The sequence below is a fragment of the Nannobrachium achirus genome (genome assembly GCF_963921795.1).
Source record: "Nannobrachium achirus genome assembly, chromosome: 19".
NCBI classification, from domain to species: Eukaryota; Metazoa; Chordata; class Actinopteri; order Myctophiformes; family Myctophidae; genus Nannobrachium; species Nannobrachium achirus.
Genome location: NC_137826.1, coordinates 30,942,672 through 30,964,369, shown reverse-complemented (window position 1 = coordinate 30,964,369; position 21,698 = coordinate 30,942,672). Strand labels below are relative to the sequence as shown.

At 40.5% G+C, this 21,698-nt stretch overlaps 1 protein-coding gene across 1 annotated transcript in view; it reads right to left on the bottom strand.

Moving 5' to 3' along the window:
* The window catches only part of gria3a (glutamate receptor, ionotropic, AMPA 3a), a gene marked incomplete at both ends in the record, with an annotated part of 87,694 nt that overhangs the window by 11,316 nt on the left and 54,680 nt on the right, over positions 1-21,698 (bottom strand). Inside the window, 11 exon segments of the mRNA XM_080748916.1 lie at positions 3,435-3,549; positions 4,589-4,836; positions 9,584-9,782; positions 11,572-11,945; positions 13,471-13,677; positions 15,502-15,609; positions 18,364-18,468; positions 19,171-19,338; positions 19,783-19,944; positions 20,249-20,296; positions 20,298-20,303. Coding sequence (XP_080605042.1) covers positions 3,435-3,549; positions 4,589-4,836; positions 9,584-9,782; positions 11,572-11,945; positions 13,471-13,677; positions 15,502-15,609; positions 18,364-18,468; positions 19,171-19,338; positions 19,783-19,944; positions 20,249-20,296; positions 20,298-20,303 — 1,740 coding nt within the window.

Below are 21,698 nucleotides of genomic sequence, written 5' to 3'. Positions count from 1 at the left end.
CTTTCGAAGGCTTCCTACAGCGCCACCATTTGGCCGATTGCTATAATAAATAATAGCACACTTCGCCACTGTAAACTGAACACATTGATGTTTTTATTTTCATTTTCTCACTAAGTATGTAGGAGTAGAAAGGAACCGAAAATCCCGTCTACTTACTAGATAAATAAATAAATAAACTAGAAAAATATTGTTCCTTCGAAACAATTGTGGGCTCGCTTCAAGCCAGAAAACAATGGCTATAAAAGCACAAAATGTCAAGATCGCAGGCATTGCTCTCTTTGACGTTACTGACGTCAAAGATTGGTCCATTTTGTTCCAAAAATGTGTTGTGCAAAGGTTGACCCGCTGGTGGCGCTATAACAGGCCAATGTGAGAAGGTTGGTATCTGTTCCTTGACCTATTGGGAATGTGCTTGCAAGATTTCACGCACATCCCAGGCTGTGTTCATGATTTGAGGTGTTTTTGGCTTTGGACACTTTATCGCTGCTTGCAGCTATATTTATTATTATTATTTTATAATTTTTTTGTGTGCACTTCATAGGCATGTTAGATAAAGGTCCTTAGATTGCGTGTAGAATGTTTCATGCAAATTGCAAAAAAAATCCTAGAATAAAAACGGGTTTAAGCGTTTTACAAACTGCTCAAAATTATATAGCGCCCCCCTTTGGCCATTTGGGGTAAGATTGGTTTCAGTGATATTTGAACTAACCCTCTACACTATTTTGTCATGAAAATGTGACTTTGCATGTATGTTTTAGAGGCAGAAGAATAATTTGCATAAAAATGCAATATTGTTTGAATTATTTAAAAAAGCATGTTTCAATGTTAAAGAAATCCGATCTGACAGATCTTTAGATATCGGTCCAAAGTTCACGTAAAAAAAGTTTTGTGCACGTGACGCGAAAATTCCAGAATAAAAGCGGGTTTACGCGTTTTACAAACTGCTCAAAATGGCGGAAAATTAAAGGGCGGAGCTTACTTAACAACGACACAGATGTCTTCCGCTTGAGTCAAAGCACGCGTGTAACAAGTTGCATGTCTTCAAACGAAACGAGTCAAGACTTATGTCCGTTTGAAGTTTGAATTTTCAAACGCTTCGTATAGCGCCCCCCTTTGGCCAATTGGAATAAGATTGGTTTCAGGGATATTTGGACTAACCCTCTACATGTTTGCCAAATGCCATGAAAGTAACACTTTGCATGTTTGATTTAGAGGCAGAATAATAATTTGCATAAAACCGCAATATGAATTGAATTATTAAAAATTAATGGTTTAACGTACAAACTTCTCACCACATAGACTGTATAGGTATTGGTCCAAAGTCCATGTGAAAAAAGTTTTGTGCGCTTAACTCAAAAATCCCAGGAGGAGATAGATTTTTACTGTATTTCATATAATTCAAAATTGTGGGAGACCTAAAGGTCAGAGGTCAAAAGTCAGAGGGTAAAAGTTGTTCGGCATGAGGAGACGCATACGTGTATACAGGTTTCATGGCTGTATGTATAACACAGCATGAGCTATACCTGTTCAAAGATCGTACTTTCGAAGGCTTCCTACAGCGCCACCATTTGGCCGATTGCTGTAAAAAGTAATAGCACACTTCCCCACTGTAAGCTGAACACATTGATATTTTTATTTTCATTTTCTCACTAAGTATGTAGGAGTAGAAAGGAACCGAAAATCCCGTCTACTTATAAATAAATAAATAATGACAATATCTAAAGTGTGCTCGCCAGGTACTGGCGAGCCCACAATAATGACAATATCTAAAGTGTGCTCGCCAGGTACTGGCGAGCCCACAATAATTAAGAGTGAAATGTGACTAATAGTTTATAATTTTTTACTGATCCCTATAGTCTTTTTGTTTCCTAAATATCTATTACCATGTATTTCTACAATGATTATGAATATATTAGTACAAATATATATGAGTATGAGACTCATTTAAAAACTGTGCAATGAAAAACGATTCTCTTGCAATTGAGAACAGTACATACTGCAGAAATATTGCATCATCATAATTTGTCATGACTCAAATTATTATCTACAAATATTTGTATGTTTGCTAACTGGAGTTGCACTAAGCTTACGAAATTGTATATTAAATCATTACCTTTTTTCCCATTCACATCTTAACCTACTGTATATTAAAGTCAATCAACTATATGATCTGAATTTTAGAGGATCATTAAACATCAGTATTTACTCAATAATTAGGCCTATTGAATTTCTTCTCTCAGTGGTTGTTACATTACATAAAATATATTCCAAGAACATTTATTTTTTCCTGTCAAGAAAAAAAGACAAAGGAATGTGGCAGTCAAGTTTGATACTATAAAAACATAATCTGCTCTCTCTAACAAAGAATATAGGCAAACTGCAATTATGAAGAGATGGCTACTTTGTGTTGTCTTGCTGTTAGTATCCATAGCCTGCTTACTCAGGAATGGATGACCAAAATCAGCAACAACAACGTTAGCCTGTCTTCTTTCACAATATGCAAGGTGTACTGTGGCCACGATGCAAGCTGAAGAAAAAAACAGGCAGATCTAATAGCTGAGCTGTTCCTGTGTCAGGACACACAAGATCAGGGGCCTCATTTATAGGAAGGATATACAATCATATTTGATCTCTGAATTGGCATGAAAAAGAGCAGATCAAGTACAGAGCCGACCACAGTCAACTAAGGCTATTAGTTTAGCATTTATAGAGGGTTTATGTGGTTAAGTATAGATACTGTACTAGCATAGCATTCTAGAAAGAAATTGTGAGAAATGGGAGCTCATTCAACTGCACTTATGTGTTCCACAGGGTAGATAGAAGGTGTGGTATGGCTACACAATATATAACATTTGATTCAAATGTTTGTTTGTTTTTTAAATGGGGCCCCTGGTCATATTCTCCACAGTGAGATGTTGGTATTGAACAAACGTTCGGACCATTACTGTAGGTGTTACTTTGCCATTAGAATTCTCACGTTTGCCTGTAATGCTAAATCCCCTCAAGACAACGCTGTCCCCCGTGCCTAATCTGTCCCCAGCGGCAGATTGGAGTATACTGTATATTGTACTATACTTACTATTCTCTAATGTTGGCCTGTGGCTATAAAAAACAGAGGCGATTCAGGCAAACATGTTCTACCTTTCATAACCACAGACCAAATCAAACCCCCCCTAATTTTCAACTTCCACTCTTTTTCTGGCATGCTTGTTCCTGCCTACAGTATCATTGCTGTTATTAGTCTTTTTTCTTCTTCTTTTTTTTTTTTTTTATCCATAGCCAAGTAAAGGGTTCCCAGTTTGATCTCAGTTTCTTAATATAAAAATAAAAACATTTATCACATAAGAACATGTAATTTGTAAAGGTTTCAGTATTGACAGCCTTGCCGATTACTCTCTACTAGGGTACCCGACTTTGGTGTCATTGAGGCTGACCTTAGAGTCACCTCCCCCGCTGCCGCACTCTCCCTTGTCGTACCACCATTTGTTTTTCAATTTGTCCAAGAGGCCTTGCTCATTCAGTTTTAACACTGCCAGGTTAACAGCATTTCTTGAAACGATAAAACATAACTTGTAAGAAAATTTTCAGGTCCGTGAGAAATCTAATATGGATTATCAGTAAAAAAAAGAATTAATTGTTAAAAATATCAATGGTTCATAAAGGGAGCACGGAAAAGACAAATTGGTAAAGAATTTCACTGGTGTGGAGAGGTAAGAAGTGCAAATAAGGTGTCAAATATTAGAAGGGTGGCGTGAAGGGTCACACTGCTAAGAACTGAAGTGTGCGGGATGGGGACATTCTGTCATTGAGTAGAAATAACAACATCCAGCATGCAAGGCACCATTCATCACAACTGACAGACCAGCATTGTAAGTACTAAGTAGCACGTTAAGAGAGGACATTACATTTAAATGTTAAACTAGAAGCAATGCAAAAGGACCAGATGGGGAAACCACAGAGAACAGAGGGAAGGAAAGAGTCAGGGGGAAAAGGGCAAGACAAGGATGGAAAGACTGTATGCATAGCTCCATCAATCAACATTCAGATTAATTACGTAAATGTTACTAAAATACAATAGCATTGCCCTTAAGAGAAAGAAGAAAACAAGACAGAGACACAAACCACAAATAATTTCACCACCCACCCACCCACCTGCCCACAAAGCTTGTGTATGTATGTACTATGTACTATGTACTCTCTGTGTGTGTGCGTGTGTGTGTGTGTGTGCGTGCGTGCGTGTGCGTATCATATATATATATATATATATATATATATATATATATATACCGTATATATATATATAAATGGGGCCGCCATATATATATATATATATATATATTACGTATTTACGTACATTTACGTATATACATACGTAAATACAAAAATACGCACATACAGTACATGTACATGTCTAGATTACATTTGAAATAAAAATATTAAATACTTTTGAAACGGTTTACTTTCCTGATGTGCTTGGGAGTAAAGAGGGGGCGGGTTAAAGTGCAGAAGAAAAGAATGAGCACGGGAGACATCAGGGAAGGTGGAATACTATAACAACGTGGATATATTGTTATATTATTCCACCCACCTTAATGCGGAGCCTTTAGGAGTAGCTACACCGTAGCCCTTAGAGTCGAGGTTGCCTCCCACTTTCATGGTGTCACACGGCTTCCGCTGCTCGATGTACTCGTTCATTGTGGACTCCAGGAGAAAGGCGAACTTGCCCTTCGACTTGCGCACCCGGGCGACCCCGTCTGGAGTGGTCTTGGCAAACACAGAGGGTTCCGCCGATTTCATATATGACCACATTTTCTCATAAACGGCTATTTTGGAGCGCTGCGAAGAGAAGAAAAAATAGAGAAAACAAAACCTTTTTTTTTTTTACAGTTGTCATTTTCAAGACTGCTAAAAATTGCAAAATCATTCATAGTTATTCATGGACATATTGTACGGGAGCCATTGCATATAAGTCTGTTTGTAGAAAGAGTGCTGTCAACAAACTGTCTGGCAATTTGTCAGCATATTGAAATGAAAACTATATGTGTTTCCCATAAAAATAAACAGACTTCTAGCCACCTGTTTCATACTGGACATGTGTTATTATCGGACATTTTATAGTTAAGTAGTTCTTTATTATTAGATTTATTTATGCATTTTTGTAATTTACATTATAAAAATAAATATATATTAAATTAGCTCCTTTCAACTTAAACTTTGCAATTGTACACACACACACACACACACACACACACACACACACACACACACACACACACACGCACACACACGCGCACACACACACACACACACACACACACACGCGCACGCACACACACTCCATGGCACAACACTCTGCCAGCCCTCCTAACTCGTTTCTGGACATCCCAAGTTGTCAAAACCCCCTCTAAAAATGGACCACCAGAGGAAACACAGTTCGCAATGTTCGGCACAGCAACTTGCTCGCTTTAGCTCGCTCTGTGGTGCCTCTCGTGGATCAAGTTCGCTTGAGACGGTGCGCCTCCGACGCAGTAAAAAACTATACTTTGTCGGCAAAAACAATTGACCGCGGTTATTGGAAAAGTAGAGGCAGCAGCGGGATTCAATCACAGGTGTGGGTTTGGAGTGGCATGATTAATGAGGCACGCCACCGAGCTGGGGTGTATTTGAATGTGACAACGCCTCGCCCGAAGGGGCTTCCCAAGTGGTCCAGCCCTGTGGGCGCGGCAAAACAAGCGCTCCCTAACGTGGTGCCTATGGATACAATAATAGCTCACGGCCAAGCAGCGTTGGCTGTCGGTATACTCCATCGGTGAGCAGCGCCTTCTTGTATGCAAGCTTGCGATCATAATGAAGCATGCAGTCCCCAGAAAGGACACACACACACACACACACACACACACACACACACACACACACACACACACACACACACACACACACACACACACACACACACACACACACACACACACACACACAGTCCAAGATCCCTGAATTCTAACATTTAACTATTTTCCAGCAGTTGAAAATGGAACAGGACAGCAATTAAAACAGGCTCAGTTAGATACAAAAATAATGATGTTACCTCCTCTGACATTGATTGACTCACATTTTCAGTAATCCAATTAAAAATGAAGAATAGTATCAGCATTGTGTGTTATTATTCTAACTGTTAGCTGGTTGTCTTGTTTGAATTCCACTGTGGGCAGAATATTCAAATTGGATACATTCAGGAGCCTGTGTAGAGGTGTAGACGTGTCACCTGGAACAGTTAAAACACATGCTGGATACAGCCGTGCCCTGGCACACACACTGCATCTAAAAATGGCTGGTGGAAGTCTGCTGGTAGCTCACCAGGGAGCTGCAGTACACAGCTGTCTACAATAGAAGGACAAATATGGAAACTGCATTAAACTAGGTTAATGTGACCTTCCGCCAAGCCAGAGAGAGGGGCTAAAGTGCCTCTGTGAAAAGTTCAAATTGAAAGTTTACCAAACAAACCCAAATATCTTTTGAGGAGTATCTTTGTGTGATCTCTCGGCTACCACAAGGCTAACTAACAATTCCATTATTTTCTGTCCTCGCTGAGAAGGAAATAGGATGGGCGATTGAATGGTTACAGTCAGGAGTCAGGAATCCCATCATTTGGAATGTAAGCTTCATTGCCAAAGAGATGTATTACATAAATCAGCTTCTGTATCATGTGAAAATGTATTAATGGGATATTTTGGCTTCACTTTCTATACGTTTGCAGATTCCTTTGCAATAACCAAGTCTTAGTTTTCAGATTCTTTAATGGATAATGATCAATACTCAGCCTCATTGGTCCTTCTTATAGTGCATGATGGAACTCATAATCACTGATGATAAAAGTTCTTACACTGCATCTGGTTGATGCAAGCAGGGGCCAACATCAGAGTGAATTGGCAAACTGTGTCAGCTAGTACTGTACTGTATATTGCATCATAAAGAATTCATCTGAAGCCAGCAATGGAATGGATTATGGATTCAGGCCAATAACTAAATCATTCTTGACATACTGTAATGAACACTTTCAGTAGAAGAGAGTGCTCATGATGTAAGCAATGCTAAATTACAACAATAGCTGGTGACAAGTCAGGCCATAATGCAAATACAATGGCTATTTTCTCGTTGACATTAAAATACATGCTTCTCCCTAAGTGGTGAACTATGGTAGCAGAGAACACATAGACTATCAAGTTGGAACGAATGTCATTCATTTGGGCCAGGAGTAATAAGCCCCAAAGTTCTATTTATGGATTTTTCATCAAGCTAAAAAGACGACGCCTAAAAAAGCCCTGATAGCTACACCCAACTGGTCAAAGTAGTTTGACCCAAACAACATTGGTATCCTTGGAGCCTTTGTAAAAAAAAAAGATTATTATCAGTGCCAGAAAGAGCATGCAATAGAACTAGTTGAGTATAAACCAGGATGACACAATAATAACACAAATGCTTTCCACAGCAGAGATATGACTTCAAAACTCAGACTCAGATAAGATGTGTGTACCGGTGAGTTTTGGACAAAATCTGTAGGTGTACTAGCAAAATGTGTGGATAATGTAAAGAGAGTGAGAATTCAAGGAATCCAGGTAAAACATATTTTTATTGTACAAGCTACAGTGTAAGAGTTATTGGCAAAAACATTAAGTGGACAGTTGTAGCACCACCATGAGCCCATGTGAAAACCTTAGGGTTGAGGCCCACTGTGAGTGTGCGTGTAAAGTTAAGTTTCACAGCAGTCGGGAGCTGTGTTCATGATTTGTGGCATTTTGTGCAAAACGAGCCAGATAACAGGGAAGCACCATGGGAAGCGCCATAGATGACAGGGAAGCACCATACACCAAAGGCAGGGAAGCACAATAGGAAGCACCACCGAAGGCAGGGAAGCACCTCAAAAAGCGGGGAAGCATCATAGTAAGAACCATTGATGACAGGGAAACACCATAGGAAGCGCCATGGAGAATGTATGCACAGTTTCACACCTATCGGTCCAACAGTGCCGGAGATTAGCTGCTCTCAGACAGGCGGACGGATGGATGGAGGGACAGGGACACACAAACACACACACACACACACACACACAGGCAGACAGATGGACAGGGGCTAAAACATTGTCCCCGGCCACAGCCTTTGGCCTGGCGGAGACAATAAACATAGAATAATTAAAGGTAGAGTAGAGTAAAAGGAAGAGTAGCTGCTACTTTGGTGGCAGCTAATGGGGATCCGAATGAATAATGAATGAATAAAGAATAAGTCAACATGGCATATACCAATCATATTCCTGGGAATATGATTGGGATTCCTGGGAGGAAAGGTAAAAATAAATTCTTCCACTATTCTGTCTGCACATTATGAAACTCAACCAGCTGCCACAAACAAACTCTGATCCCTCAGTTCATCTGTCAGCATTCAATCTGCTCTCTGAATAATTCACGAGCATTTTCTCTCTAAAATGGAGAACATTGAACAAAAACAAAAAAAAAAACAGACTAAAATGAAAAATTAATTTGCATGTGGTACTTTCTATTTGCCTTGTAACTCATTCTGAAATAGTCATGCGTATAATCAACACAAATCAAAGTAATCAAGTCAGCAGAAACAAACGTGTGATTAATTTAGAGAAAAACTGATTACGTATGTCTATCTTAATAATGCTTCTATAAATAGTTGCTAAATGCTCCTACATCTGGCTTTGTCTGTATGTACGTATGTATGTACCGGTATGTCCCGCCCCATCCCACATTGGCCAAGCTTCACAGGACGCTTGGCCAATGAAATTAACACATAAATAACACTGGCTGTGATATTTATATTCCTGGCTGCTCAGCAGTGACAAGTCCACTATGGAGGGTGGGAGTAATTACTGTATGTCACTTATTATGACGTCACTATTTTAATACTGTCACTATATCTCTACAGTAGTGTGTTTCTCGACAGGGGGCGGTACAACCCCCTAGGGATCGTAGTTTTGGGGGGCACTGTATAAGCAATATCTTTCTCTCCATGGGAAGTAACAGTCCAGTTTAATGTAAAATATGAAATGTGGAAATTGACGTTTCCTAATTTATATAAGCAAATCAATTAGATGTTTCCTAATTGATATAAGCAACACATTGCACAATTAAAATAAAGCTTACATTTTTATTGGGTGTGGGGGCAGTAAGGGACCTGGATATTGGATAGGGGGCACTGGCCCAAAAAAGGTTGAGAAAACTGCCCTACCTTTAACAAATTACACATAAATGAACAACTGGAAACAGAGATTATGGAGGAGCTTTTCCCAGGACTGGTCTCAAATGTTTCGGAACAAGTTTGTCATGATCAGCCTAAATCTATATTGTCGCTGCCGGCTACCTTATACTGTATGTCCAAAACTGTTACTTTTCATAAAAAAGGAACCTATGTAATGCAGTTATGATTTGGTCACAAACTCTTTTCATTGCGTAAATATTTACAAAACCCACAGGCAGACTTTCAAAATCTATAAAATAGCGCTCTTTTATAAGATTAGCGTAAGTGTTACAACCACACATGCCGTGTGGTTACTTGTAACACTTACCCTAAAGAACTCTTTCGTAGAACCTGAGTCTAGGGTTCCATAAGCAATCTCTGTCTGCTTGGCGAGGTCCTCAGCGCTCTCTATTGGAGACACCATCCTTTCCACGGTGAGGAAGGCAGCCAGGTTGGCCGTGTAGGAGGAGATGATGATGAGGGTGAAGAACCACCACACTCCACCCACAATACGCCCTGACAGAGACCTGAGAGTGGGAAGCAAGACAGACAGGAAGACATGAAAGCAAGGGGCTCTAGTCTAACCAACAGGTTTTCAAATTGGAGGCTGCCTCCGGCCCGAGGTGGGCCGCTTAAGAGTGGCAATTGGAAAGGAGAGGAAAATAACAATTTAAAACAAAAGAATAGTTAAAATAGCAGCTAAAATAACAGGCTCACTGTTTTGTTTTGTTTTGTTTAAATTAAGTCACTTTCTTCTGTTGAAAATGAATTATTTTTGGTGAGTGATCCAGTCATAATATAAACTGGGCTTTATATTGAACTTCTGATTATTAACATTATTAACCAGTCAACATTATTTTTAACTCTTCATTTGCTGACCGTATACAGTACTTAAGCAGGACGTGCACCGAAATCTAGAAGCAAAGGCTGCTGAAGGAGCGCTAAAGCGGTGAACCGCGTCCGCGAAGCGCCTAAATAATAAAGAAATAAAGAAAATGGTAACTGATTGACAGTGTCTTGCGAACCTTTATTTTGGAGTGCCACTTCCACTGGATTCATTGTTGAGTTTACCTTATCAGCTGAGCACCCCTCGCCCAAAGGCAAGCATGGACGCGCACCTGACTCCAGTCTCTTTGGCTGGATAACTTTGAAAACAACCACTAGGCCATTTATATAATTAGCCAAAATATGCACTCATTTACAAACATTTACAGATGTTATGAGCATTGAAATAATTAAAGCATTATAAATAAAGATCAAACACTGTATAATATAGCTCTGTTTTTATAACTATAACTATACTGTATATGATCTAATGAAGTTGGAGCTTTTGTGGTTTTAGAATGACCAACAGAATAGTCATTACTTTGATCAAAAATGATAATCCATAAAAAAAGGGTGTGTATTGTAAATTATTTAAAACTGAAATTCTGAAAGATTGTTAAATACAGAAGACTATCAGTTACATCCAACTGAGTGGTACATGAGTCCCATCAATTATTAAATATATTTATACTTTTGTATCTACTTTTAACACACAGTAGACCATTCCTACCAACAAAAAAAGCACATCCATTTCCACTCCTTTTAATTGTGATTAATGGCTATGTGTGGGGAGTTGGGGACCTCCCCTTGGATATTTCTGCCACTGATCTTTAGAATCCTGTGAAGTCCCAGACACGAAGAATGAAAGAAGTATGAAATAAGAATCCTCTGCAAAGAGATGAAGGGCAGCAGAACAATGATGAATAAAGAGATGAATAAAAAGGAGGTGTCGAGACAAGGCGATCATATTGGGAAGATTTCACGACATGGCTCAGACATGGTAATGGTGCTTCATGGGAGTGAAAATGAATGGAGATGTGCTGCTCCACGTCGAACATGTTATATGCACCAAGTTGATGAGCGTAAAATGAGACATGCAGCAAAAACACGGTAGCCCTCCAAAAGTCATGGGGTAGTAGTACAGGCAACGACTCACAGATGAAATGACCCCTGTGCATTTTACAGCCCTCAGCATGGTGGATATAAGTTATCTTGTGGATGCAACGCATCACTGCTAGCATGCGGCTTGATAGGAAAGCGTGGCGGAGAAGCCATGGGAACAATGATTAGGAAGACAATTGGGTGCAGGAAGGGGGGGGGGGAGCAGGAAGTGTGAGTATGCGGTCAGGGGAACAGTTAACAGGCAATGTGGAAGCTCAAAATAACATATATGCACCATGGGAGGGCGGAGATGCTTCGCGACTATAAAATGCAGAGAGATGATGAGGACAACTCAGAGGTGATGGGAAGTGAACATAACAACCAACCAACCTTGGCGAGATATCGCATCCTTGCTGCATGAAGGCGCCCAGGCTGAACCACAGGCTATTAAAAATGCCAAAGTCGTTGGGCGGGTCGGGAGGGCTCTGAGGGTCTTTGGCCTCATCGTTCTCGTCCAGGTGCCACTCATAGGGGCTGAACCGGCTGACCAGGAAAAGCACCACGCTCACACCGATATAGGCAAACACTATGCACATCCAAATCTCATAGGCCAGCGGGTCCAGGAAGGAGAACACTCCAGGCTTGGACTTTTGGGGCTTCTTTATCATAATGGAGATGCCCAGGCTCATAAAAGGCTTAGAAAAGTCTATGACTTCCTCCCGTACCAAAGTTATAGTTAGAGGAGCCACGGCTATGTCAGCTCTCTGTAAGAATGAGGGGGGAACAGGCACAACAGGATTAGTCGTCTGACACATCGACCAAAGAATTAGGCCTAATTTACACTTCGTCGCATGACATCATAGGAAATAACGGATTTTTCAATTGAGAAACAAGAAAAAAGTAATTTTCACGGTGCAAACATACAACAAAGTGTAAATTAGGATTTAAGGATTAAATTTATTCAATATGAGATATGTAATACAATTAGAAAAAAGGTATAAAATGTAATCGAGAGTTAGTCTGCCATCTTATCAAATGAATTACCGCACTACACTAAACCACTGCACTCCACTCTCCACTGCAACCAAACATAACCTCTGATGTAAGCTCTAGTGATGCTGAATGTCTTCCAGATCTTCTCCATGAATCAAGTGGCGAAGGTTTGGGATACGGAGGTGAAGGAGCTTATGCAAACAGTTCATAAAATTTGAATTAGCCTTGTGACACTCTCCTCCATCAGCTTCTCTGCAAAGCCTTACGGGCACATCAATTAGTGATAAATACTTGCAGTGATAAAGATCTAAAGAGATCGAGAGAAAGATAACGAGAGACAGACAGACAGAGAGAGAGAGAGAGAGAGAGAGAGAGAGAGATAGAGATAGAATGATAATTATGTATAAAACGCAGAGCTCAAGATGACCTTAGCTCAGGTTAGGAATGTCCTCGGCCGACAATTAAATTAATCGTGGTCTCTATTACCTCCTAGCTCATTAGCATGCGAATAGCTAATTAATGGTCATACCAATGTACATTAATTGCAACATAATCTGAATGTGAATCTGAAAGGGCGTGCTTGCTTGTGATCTGTTTCAGTTACTACACAGATGGTATCTGAAGTATAACTATTAATAATGATTAAGACAATAATCACATTTGTGTGGTAATTGTTATTAATGGTGATAGCTTATATTATTGTGTCAAACTAAGAATAACATAGACGAATGACTTTCACCCTAGCGTTTTTATTTATTTTATTTTATTTTATTTTACAATACCCTAAATATAAATCAGTGGTTATCCATTGGTTTCAAATGTTTAAGCTCCTGTTCCACTGCTACTTTATTTATGGAACATTCATGAAAGATGAAATCTCTTCAAATGGAATGTGTGTAATCCATAACACACCACATTAAGCAACTAGATTTTTTAAGCCTGGAGTTTCTGTAATATTCATGAGCCCTGCAATTAACATCATGTGAATTTGACCATTTATGATTAGAACATAGTTGTACAGTACATCATCTACATTTAGTAATACCCCCCTCCTTTCTACCTGTTTGCTGTAAATCGCCACTGTCGGGCAGAAAACTCTCCAAGTTTCAAATGCGTATGTTTTTTCGTCAAGTAAAGCCCTGCTTCATCATACAAGACTGTCGCACAAGTCTAGTGAAAATAGCCAATCTGCTATTTTCACTATTTTAAATAATTTTTCAAATGACAAATCCAAAACAAACGGTTTTAAACATACAAGGTTTCCACCCGACAACAATGAAATGCAGACTGACTTACCCCATATACCAGCTCTCCCACCATGCCGTTCCATGTCTTTGTCTCTGGATCTCTGGCACCGTACTTCCCATCCGCGACTATTGACAGCTTATATTTTATCCCCACATGCTTTGCAATTTCAGAAGCTAAATCGACACAGTAGCCTTCATATCTCTCATTCCCCTCCGCTGTCATGAAGTTTCTCTTGTACATCACATATGGAGCTTCCTGTTAATTAGACATAATGGTGAGTTCACAGTACAGCAAGCAGACATACCGGTACACTGTGGCCAGACCTCTTTGGATTGGAGGCCTTGATTGGCTACATGCACACATGCTTGGATAACAAAATGCACAGTCGAAGGTAAATACAAAACAGCATGGTTAAAAAGCACTATGCAGAGTTAGTCACAGGTATGCTGGGGCAGTGATAGGTTCCACAGCCAAATGCAGCTAGCCTACTGTACAGTTGCACAGCCTCATATGCCAGTGGGAGTTAGGGACAGAGCACATAAAGCAGGAGAGCAGGGAGAAAGCGGGGGTTCCCTCATGCTAATCTAGTGCTAGGCATACAGTATCTGTAATAGGCAACAGGGCATGGGTGAGAGTCTCATCTGCTTTACATTTGCATGGTAAAAGAGGGTTGGAGGCAGGTTGATAGCTGGGACTGTTTCCAATTCATCAAGTAAAAATCTGTGACAGCAATGAGGTTTGAGATGGTTCTGGCTTATTTCATTTGTGTCAAACTCAAACTTATTGTGACATATGGATAATGCAACCAACAAAACCTAGACAATTATTTAAATACAAAGTGTACCTACTTCACGCAATAAATGTTATTTTCATTTAACTTGGGTCCAACTTTAAACCAAACTGTTCAGGGTATGTCTGGATTATAAAATATGTCAGGTCAATTACTTACTGTGCTTAATGCATTTTTTACGTCTCTATGGGCTTGGTTCAGATTATGTATTTATGGGTCTCTTCTGATTCTACGATTCTTCTATGATTGCGTGTTTGAGTTGTACCTATTCAGTTCAGGCTGGGGACGGCTTTCCCCATCATGATGTTAAGACAACCTTCCATTATATATATGGTATTTTCTTAAAATCATTGTAATGTAATGAAAAATAGCACATTTTAACTTGTACTTGAACTTAAACAAATGACTATTATGCACTGGAAATAATAGCCATATATCAAATACAAGGCATGATTGGCATTGGCACAGTAATGAAATAGCAACACCTTACTTTACTTAGTTTTCTAATTTAACCCTGCATAATATATTTTCTCATATGGTTATGAAAAAATGTAATTCTAGGGAAATCTAAATGAGAATGTTTGACTTAGATTTTCTGAATTTGCCTAAGATGAGGACATAATAGACAAAGTCAGAAAGAAGGTCATGGTTTTAAATGTAAGATAAGGCGTACCTTATTTTACATTTAAAGGTGACTGATGACTGCTGATGTAACCTGCCACTACTGCATTGTGAGCCATATGACCATCGTATCCTGAGTGTAATGAATGTCAAGTTATACTTCTGTAATTCCAAAAGGTTTAGGGAAGAATCTAAAATAGTTTTGAGCAAGGGAACAAATACTGAAAGTTATGTCCTGTTGACAATGTCCCCAGGGAGGCTTATTGATTATTCACATGACTGACTGAGTGTATCTCCCTGATGTCACTGATAATAATTTACTTAATGAGAGGGAAACAACATTTGTCTTCATTTTTACTTACGTACACACACTGAATGTCAATAAGCTGGTGTCTAACCTCTATAGTTATCATTAACAAAGCCGTTATTGTGACGTCACTGCTACAACAGGCCACCGCAATATAAAAAATCTAAATGCTTTGACACCCACACGGATACAGTTGAAACACTCTTTTGTGAAACGACTGTTTCAACAAATGTAGTGAGTGGATGGAAAGCAACAAGAAAATATTCTACCCTCCCAGGACAGAATGCAACAATGGACACCTTGACCCTGAGTGGCAGAAATCTTTGGTGGAACATTTTAAAAGTCTGCCTTAAAAGTGTACCATAATAGTAGTGACCACAATTGTTCGGTTTTCCACAGAAGAGGACTCGTTGGTGACTTGCTGATCCATTATATATACAAATTTTTCGTATTCATTCCAGTAGCCAATCTGAAAGGGACAGAAAGATTGACAGTTATTACAAGAAGAAACATGTACTTACAGATAGAGCCTCCAAGTGCAGATGAGTTGGAAGGCGCTATCTGTATCATTGATTGAAGACAGCATTGATCATGCATGATGTCATATATTTGAGCTTGTGGAGGCTCTGCGCTACACCTGTGCTGTATGTACAGTATAGAGGCGGAGGATTGTTCTATTCCTAGCTAACCTCCTCAGCAATGACTTCATTACATAACAAGAAGGCAGTGCCCACGCTAGCATGCCGATAATACCAATACCAGGAAAATATCATTGCTGTAAGGCAGACACCTTGTATCTCCATATTTCAACTTTTTGCATTTTTTCATAAATGGATTCCCTACTTCGACACACACGAGCGTCGCAGAAAAGGAAAGGCTTACATTGCATTGCATTGTGTCTTCCCTTAGTGATTGTAAAAGTGTCTAAATCCGTTTGTGGGTTCAATAGATATTTAACCAGAGAAAGGTATTATCAAGAGCTTATGACTAAATATTAATAGAAAAATTGTATCCATTGAAATACAGTTTCCTTTCTACATTTTGGACACAAGATTTCCACCCAACAGCGACGATATACAAAATAGACAGAATGTGTCTCATCTAGTCATTTCAATAAAACGCTTTATTACTCATGCGAGACAACAGGATGTCACATTAAAGTAAGCATCTCACCAAGCTTCTCCTGGGTCTGAACATCCTGGGCCTTTATTTATGTTTAGCTACAGTATATACTGTACATCTCCCAACTGTGTTTGTTTTCCGACTCCAAGTACTCACTCTGTTGTCACTGCACATAGCCTTACAGTGAGCGGGCTCTATGGGTCGCTGTGGTGAACAGGATCTGGTGAGCTGAGCTATTGTGGACAGTATGTGGCCAGTTCATTCTGGTGCTAGTGTGGGCACCAGGGACGTGCAGAGAATGTTAGAGAGACAGGGGCTGACATTTTTAAAGGGGCCATTTGGTGAAAATATTGAAAATAGCAGACCTCGAAGCTGTGGCGTAACGGTATGGATTTCTACACAGAGAGGGCAATTCTTTCAATATAAGATGCTGTATTCAAGTTCAGGAGAGTTAGGACAAGACAATCCTCTTGAATCCTGCCTTCAGGTATGGCATGGAAAGAGGGTATTTGCATTTCCTTCACCATAGTGAAACCTGCATTCATGGTCTGGAGAGGGCACTTTTTACAGACGGATAAAAGGGCAGGGGCTCAAGCTCCCTTTGATGTTTATGTGTGCACGTGCCTGGGGGGCACCTTGTCAGAGTTCAGGGTCAAGAAATATTGAGTGTGTGTACACGCGCATGCCCGCATGCGTGTGTGCATGTCGATTTGTATGTGTCTATCTGTCTGTCAATGTATGTGTCTGCTGCATGTCTGTTTGATGCCTATCTACAGTATGATTACATACAGTACATGTTGTGTTGATAGTTTTTCTGCTGAAAGCCCTGAGGTGTCCTCTGGCCTGCACCCTGAAGCCCAATTAAGACCCACATGAAACCTGCAGGCAGGGGCGTCGCACCAAATTCTGGGCCCTGGGTACAAGGATTCACTGCGGGGCCCCTGTGCTTTAACTATTGAAAAATAGCAGATATACAAGCTCACAGCGCGGCACCGAGTGCCGCGCTGCGAGCTTGTAGATCTGCTATTTTTGAAAAATCATGAAAATCTTTGAATATTTCAAATCCTTCTGAGGTTTTTTGAAAAACCTATGTTTCTATGTCAGTGGAGCTCAAACCTTTTCATGTGAAGGACCCCCAAAATGGTATGTATTTGGCCCCATCTCAAAATATTGAGTTCCAGGGACCCCCAGAAGCAAAATCTGAGTTACAAATGTTCGCTTAAAAAATACATAATATTCAAAGATTTGCACACATTTTCACGACTTTTCAAAAATAGCAGATCTACAAGCTCGCAGCGCGGCACTCGGTGCCGCGCTGTGAGCTTGTATATCTGCTATTTTTCAATAGCTAAAGTATAAAATAATTAAGGCCCCTCCACCACCTTGGGCCCTAGTAACTCAGTCCCACTTTCCTACCCCTTGTGACGCCCCTGTCTTCAGGCCCTGTGAGGCCTCAGCCTCTGCAGCTACAGTAACTTCAAACTGCAGGGCTGTTGTTCTGCTGTTGACGTGGCTTAGAGACAAGCACTGGCCTCGAGCAAAGACTGCTCAGACCTTCTACGTTTGGACCCGGCAACAAATACAGCGATGGGTTCCATAATGTATTATGCAGTACATAGTATACAGCACTGTTTCCCAAATAGTGGGTCGGGACCCATTTGTGGGTCGCGGTCACATTTTTATGGGTCCCTTAATTTTGTGTTTCCTACATTTTGTTTTTAAATTATTATTATTTCAAAACATTTTCAAAACACATTTCCAAAAAAGTAATTTTTTAAATCTATTTTCAGTTATGTCATGAAGAAATAAAAGAAAAATCTAAGAAATTCCATAAATTAGAATAGCTGATCTACTGTACAAGCTCACAACGTGTCGCTTCACGATGCGTTGTGAGCTTGTAGATCTGCTATTTTCTCTAGTTTGGGTCCCGGGCAAACGTCTAATTTCTCTTTTGGGTCTTGAGCTAAAAAAAGGTTTGGGAACCACTGGTATAAAGTATGTCAAATACCAAGTACTTGGACTATAATACCACAATCATACATCAAACATGTGAATATACATTTTATGATGCATTATGATGTGATCATGTCTGTTCACTTACCTTCCTAGGACCCCCTGTCTTCATCTCGTACACGTCGATCGTGTAGTTGGATCTCCGACCAAATGTGTCAAACTGGATGTTGCCTGTCATACCTTGTACTTGTACCTGCCATGAACCAATGCAGGAAAGTGATAATAACAACATAGCGCTGAGATAAAATCTATTATATCTACCGGTACAGAATTAACTGTCCTCTCCCTCCCTCAAAATGTGACCAAATAATGTCTTCCTTTGCTATGGCTTACAGGTGTTGCTTTCATAGGCTTCTGACTCAATTACAATTGAGTTATTACAATTCACAACAGTTGTTCCACCTTTTTGTTAACATTTAAAAAGTCAAATAGCCAAAGACAATCACACATTGTAATTACCTCATGTAGTCTGGTATCTTAAAGCTATAACCAAGGACCATGGTTTATATTAATCTATCTGTATGAGAGTATGTTAATCCAATATAACTACTGTAGCATATATGCAGTGGTAGGGAGGTGGTCTCACACTCTTCTATTGAGAAATATCAACCAACTCTGGTGTTGGGTAAGACACCTACTGGATGACAATGTCAATAAAGTTATTTGAAACAGACAGTGCCGCGGATGGGACACCAATGTGCCACTCTACTGTAGTTCGAACATGTAATTAGCTCTCTACGTCGGGAGAGGGCGACAACCGACATAAAACTCAGAGATTGTCGCTTTAAATGATAACCGTACATGTGCTGTTTTGAAAAAATGTAAAATTAGAATGAGTGAATGAGGAAATAATGAGAGATCTCTCCTTGCGTTAGTGAAAACCTCCAAGTCCTACCATTTTGAGGGCCCTCTCTATGTCGATGCCTTGGCTCCAGGGCACAGCGGGGTTGGCCAGGCAGTCACCAGCACTGCCCCTTCGTGACACATCCACCCGCTGGCGCCGGAGATACCGGAAGGCTTCAGTGATCACCAGGATGGCATCATGAGTCAGTGCTGACGTATACTGAGACAAAAGACCACAACAGCCCCTCAAAATCAAGTACACACAAAACTACACTGAACCACTGGGCGTTGAGAAACAAAGAATATCAAATATTCTTTGTTATAGCGGTATTTCATCTTATTTGATTTAACCCAATCAGAAATTAGCCTACAAAAACAAATATGTTGATACATACTGTACATGTACTGTAAGCCCCATACACTAAAATGTGTTCCCGGCCTGCTTAAGCATTTTTAAAAATTGTTATCCACGCTGTTCAGGAAGCTTGAGGCACGACAATTTCACTGCCTACCATGTACCACTGGCTGTGTTGGATATAAAATAAACTAACAACTATTAAATATCTGAGCCAAGCATTACCCCCTTTTGAAACAGAAACAAATAACTGGACTCTGGAGGAAAAGGCGAGAGAGAGTGCAACATTGACAGCTATGCCTTGCTGACCTTCAGCGGAGTGTTTTTCGCCTCAGGAAATTCTCTTTCATCCAGGCGTTCCCAGCGTTGGAGGAACTGCTGGACGATGGGACTGTCTGGATTTATGATCTGGAAGCCTGTGATGTTAGCTCCACCAGCAAAAACCTTGTCCAGGCTCATGTTGGAAAAGCCCTGAGAGCAAAGAGCACAGCTGGTCAGATATACTGTAAGTCCACAAAATAAATACTAGGCTAACTCTGCAGCATGTATAGCAATAAACGTTCAGTTAGGGATGTGTTTAGTTTTCTGAGCCAACCATTATGCCCTTTTGTAAAGCCTGTGAACAGAAACAAATAACTGGACTCTGGAGGGAAAGGCAACAGAGAGTCCAACATTACTATTAACAACAGAAAGTTAATGTTTGTTCAGTGAACTACTGAAAGTTCATTGCGTTTGTTTGGATTGTGTGGTATTGTGCTACCGTATAGATTCTTACCAGGTTGGCAAGGATGTAGTGGAACCCTCTGCCATTTTTTCCCAATGATCACCGCCTACAAGGTAAACAGAGACAGGTTTTAGCCATGAGACAGGTTTAAGCCAAGTTAACCTAAATTTATGTACGAACAAAAAGTTCCAATGGCTTCAAATGTGTGGTTGTGCCAAAGTGAGAATGGGCAGGAGAGACGGCAAGAGAAGCAAGAGGGAGAGCAATTTGTAAAAGCTGTAGGAGGTTGCTGTGAGTGTATGTGTGTGTGAGGGAGGGAGAGAGAGAGAGAGAGAGAGAGAGAGAGAGAGAGAGAGAGAGAGAGTCTGTGATGACAGTGCTTGTTCCTTTTCATTAACTTCAACATGTAAAATAAGGTCAGGGCTCAGGCAAACTTCTCTTTCATAATGCAGCTGCCTGCACTCTCACACGCACATCTTTATCTCAGCCAGAACCAAGGCCGGTTCAGAGATGATGTTTTCACCCCTGCTATGTTTGTCTCTGTGTGTATGTGTCTGTGTGTCCACAGCTAATCCCACAAACTACTGGAGCAATGAGCACCATTAGCCACCATATTGAATATTTCCTTCATTACTTCCCGGTTCCCACCTACCGTCCGTACAGGCTATAAGATTATGTCTGCAAGGTTATGGATTGGAACTACTTTATCAGGCACAAGCTGTCCAGCTAATGGGCTCTTCAGAGTGTGTGTCAGTCAACACCAAATATAGGAACACACACATAATTAAGAATTTAGAATATATGACTTATGACTAACCATGATACTGATCATGATGCTGACATGATAATGACCATGATACTGACATGATATTGACCATGAAACTGATATGATATTGACATGAATGACATGATACTGACCGTGATACTGACATGACACTGACATCAAACTAACTATGATACTGACCATGATATGGACATGACAGTAACATTGATACTGACATGATGCTGACATGATACAGGTGGCGTGTGCTTGTCCTCGGGGGTTGGCCGTGCGTGTCTGGGGTGCGGGCGGCTTGTGCAGTGAAACTGCGGCAGTTTTTGCTGTGCAGGCCATTTGTGCCTCGCTGTGCGTGGCTTGGTCCTTCGGGCGAGTGTGTGCTGCTGGCGGGATCAGCCAGGTGGACCCCCTCTCTCTCCCTCCCCCTCTACCTCCCCTCTGCCTCCCCTCTCTCTCCCCCCCCCCCCCCCCCCCCCCCCCTCTCTCTCTCTCTCTCTCTCGGCTCTTTAGCCTATGTAAAGTGTCTTGAGATAACTTGTTATGATTTGACACTCTAATAAATTGAATTGAATTGAATTGAATGATATACTGCTACAGACCATGATACTGACATGATTTGTACACTGATACAAATTTGTACACTGTCAGACACACCAAAAAGAGTCAATCTGGACCCCTGCTGGGCCCAGGACCTGACAATTGGTATGCGATGCTATAGAGAAT